The sequence below is a fragment of the Sitodiplosis mosellana genome, unplaced genomic scaffold (genome assembly GCF_009176505.1).
Source record: "Sitodiplosis mosellana isolate CC-2019 unplaced genomic scaffold, AAFC_SMos_1.0 Smas_scaffold_874, whole genome shotgun sequence".
NCBI classification, from domain to species: Eukaryota; Metazoa; Arthropoda; class Insecta; order Diptera; family Cecidomyiidae; genus Sitodiplosis; species Sitodiplosis mosellana.
The window spans coordinates 1-2,986 of record NW_022596116.1 but is presented as its reverse complement, the minus strand read 5'-3'; the positions used below and the strand labels follow the sequence as shown (position 1 = coordinate 2,986).

At 33.2% G+C, this 2,986-nt stretch overlaps 2 protein-coding genes across 2 annotated transcripts; both read right to left on the bottom strand.

The window, feature by feature from the left end:
- Positions 1-53: 53 nt before the first annotated feature.
- On the bottom strand, positions 54-1,729 carry LOC129570979 (23 kDa integral membrane protein-like). The gene is made up of 7 exons (XM_055450707.1): positions 1,548-1,729; positions 1,390-1,458; positions 1,246-1,306; positions 1,054-1,187; positions 836-994; positions 552-767; positions 54-465 (listed from the first exon to the last, which is right to left on the bottom strand). The coding sequence occupies exons 2-7, from the start codon at positions 1,441-1,443 to the stop codon at positions 409-411; spliced, it is 681 nt and encodes a 226-aa protein (XP_055306682.1). The 5' UTR covers positions 1,444-1,458; positions 1,548-1,729; the 3' UTR covers positions 54-408.
- Positions 1,730-1,969: 240 nt separating this feature from the next.
- Positions 1,970-2,923, bottom strand: LOC129570980 (CD63 antigen-like). The gene is made up of 4 exons (XM_055450708.1): positions 2,758-2,923; positions 2,488-2,658; positions 2,203-2,409; positions 1,970-2,139 (listed from the first exon to the last, which is right to left on the bottom strand). The coding sequence occupies exons 1-4, from the start codon at positions 2,782-2,784 to the stop codon at positions 2,092-2,094; spliced, it is 453 nt and encodes a 150-aa protein (XP_055306683.1). The 5' UTR covers positions 2,785-2,923; the 3' UTR covers positions 1,970-2,091.
- Positions 2,924-2,986: the final 63 nt, after the last annotated feature.

Here is a 2,986-nt window from a genome sequence, read left to right as displayed (position 1 = left end):
TTTTTTCTTATATTCATAACATATGATATTTTTATCGATATGTCACCAGTTATTCAACATTAAAAAATGTTTGCTCCCGTTGAGCTCAAAACGAAATGAGTTATTGCGTAATGACCAATGTGTACCCATTTGAAGCCGGATGAAATGAAAGTAACATTTTTCTGTTACTATAGTATCATTATGTATTTTTATTTATTTAATTCACTTATTTGTATGTCTATTAATTGTACAGAAAACACTAGTCGACGTAAATTTTTTCGTCCGATTTCATTAACTGTAAGATTTGAAACATTTTTACTGTAAATTTGAAGTTTCCAACTCGTTGGACAAAGGTTTTCATCTATTTCATTTGATAGAGTCATTGGGTTCACGATCTTCGTGACGGTAAAGAATCGATTGAACCATGGATTAGTAGTGCCTGTTGGCTTTGCTGACTAAAACGCATGAAAAGACAATGCCGATGATCTGTATAAAATGAGAAAGAAAAAATAAATGCGTAAATGTGAAACCGAATATTGGACCCATTATAAACATCGATCCATTCTACTCACTTGGAATAAGGCAAAACCACAGAGAACGCCGATGATAATACCACGATTTTGCTTCAAAAATTGCGAAAAAGCTTGTTTACATCCTTTCATGTACGCATCTTTCACAGGACACATGTATTTGTGGTCCTTTTCATGGCCTTTGCAACAAGTCGATGGTAATATAAGATTTGTGTTATTCCTGTATTCAGTATAATCTATATAGCCACAGCATTCAAACTGCGAAAAAAAATGACAAGATTTATTTTGTCTTGTCTCGTATTGCATCAAATAAATCTTTCTATTACCGTTTCCTGGCACCAATCGATATGATCCTTATGAATTACATGATTCCAATTCGTATGAATAAAACCTTGCGTCAATTTTTCTGAAAAATTCTTCTGCACCCCAACATAAATTCCAATACCAATTTGGGCCACCACGATCAATGTCAGAAGTATGGCGAACTAAAAAAAAGTACCCGCTTTTCAAAAACTGACATGTTTTTAGCATATAAAGCTCTTACCGTAAGAAGCATAGATTTATTGTCTAAAGTTGCACCAAAACATCCCAAGAATGTAACGAGCATGACGATGACACCAAGCACTATGAGTACTATCCCGATTGTCCATATATCATCGACATTTGTAGCAGCAGTATCTAAAACATTCAATTCATATGTTAAATCTAAATTTAACGAAAATGCATCGTAACCTACTTGCTTTGTGACGAAAAGCTAGTATCAAGCCACCAAATGTACACAATACTACGCCTCCAAACTGAAAATTAATCCAACAAATGCATCAAATATAATGAAACAGACAACTGAATCGCTTTTATTTTTTTTTTTTGGAAAACTCACAAAGAAGATGGAATTGAAAACGAAGAGCCAAATTTTGGAAATCACTGAACACATCCTGTAGACACTTTACTGTTGGTTTAAAGAAAATAAAAATCACATGGTGATTTCTTTTTTATTTTTAAATTTCTTGAAGAAATACTAAAGCTATCAGCACTCACAAAACTTATGCAGGTGAAGGAAGAAAATTTGCAGCTAGGCGGTACTGTTTTTGCAACTGAATTTTTAATACCAACAACCGAGCCGATTTAAATCAAGTGATGGACTGCTTTTGAGATGTACTGGGTATAGACTACATATATGTGCCCCTTTCGAATCATGACCATATTTATTTCTATATTTAAATGATAAGAATTTTTTTGCGGTGGGAAGAATGTCTGAATCTGGTTATGAATCGCAATAATATGTTTCTATAGTATTAAGAATTTTAATGAATTTTTCCAACAAATAAAACCATTTGTATGGCCAAATTAGCGAATTTTCTGTGTTTTATTGGGAAAAAAAACTTTGTATACCGCTTAAAAAATACCTTTTGTGTTTTCTTCTGTTACCAAAGAGAATGATTTATTTAATATACTTAAATTAGCTAACAGCCAACATATTTATTTATGTATATTACATATGAATATTATTTTTATTGGAAGGTCGTCAATTCTAGACATTCAAACATAAAAACGGTATCCTCGTCAACGGTGGCAAGGAAACTTATCTAAACTTTGCGTACAGGTAGAAGGCGAATATGATTCCAGTGATCTACAAAACAATGAAAAGAGTCATACGAATCGAAAATACTGATTAGATGAATGCAAACAATACCTGAACGCATCCGAGACCAATGGCTGTGCCAGTTAAATACTTTAAAATTGTTCTATAAAGATTCGCCAAAATTCTTCGGCATCCGGTTCTCCAACAATTTTCCACCAAACATTGTCCATCTGCATCTTGATGCACATAACCACAACAAGATGGAGGTATTGGAATATGTTCGTAATCTCCATAGCTGTGGAGGCCGCAGCATTTGTTCTAAAAAATTCCAATCTTTATTATTGTTCATATTAAAAAATGATTCATTCAATAAGAAAATGGAAGGTTTTTTTTTACCTCGATCTGAATTCGATCCCAAAAGATGGCATCACTTTTACTCGTTGCATAACTACGAAAGCTTCGAACGAGTTCAAAATCTAAATATTCCTGGGCCATGCTTACGTTTGTCACAACTACAACACCAATTGTAATTTGAATGATGACGAGTATCGTAAGAAAAATTATGAACTAAACAAGTGAATGGTTCAGTGAGAAAAATGAGTGCAAATAAAAAATCAGTTAAAAATTTAATGTGTGCATTGCACACTGTGCATTTTTTTGACTTACAATAAGTAGCAAAACAGGATTCTCCATTATTGAACCACAAAAACCCAGAAATGCGATTAAGAAGACAACCAAACCGATTACGATAAGAACTATTGCGAATATACTCGTACTACTCCCTGCATGAATGTTGAATAACGAACATTTTGGTTGAAAAAAAACAAATGAATGCATGAGAGCAAAAGAGCAACTTGGATTCGCAGTATTTTAAAGTGTAACATCTCCATACAAA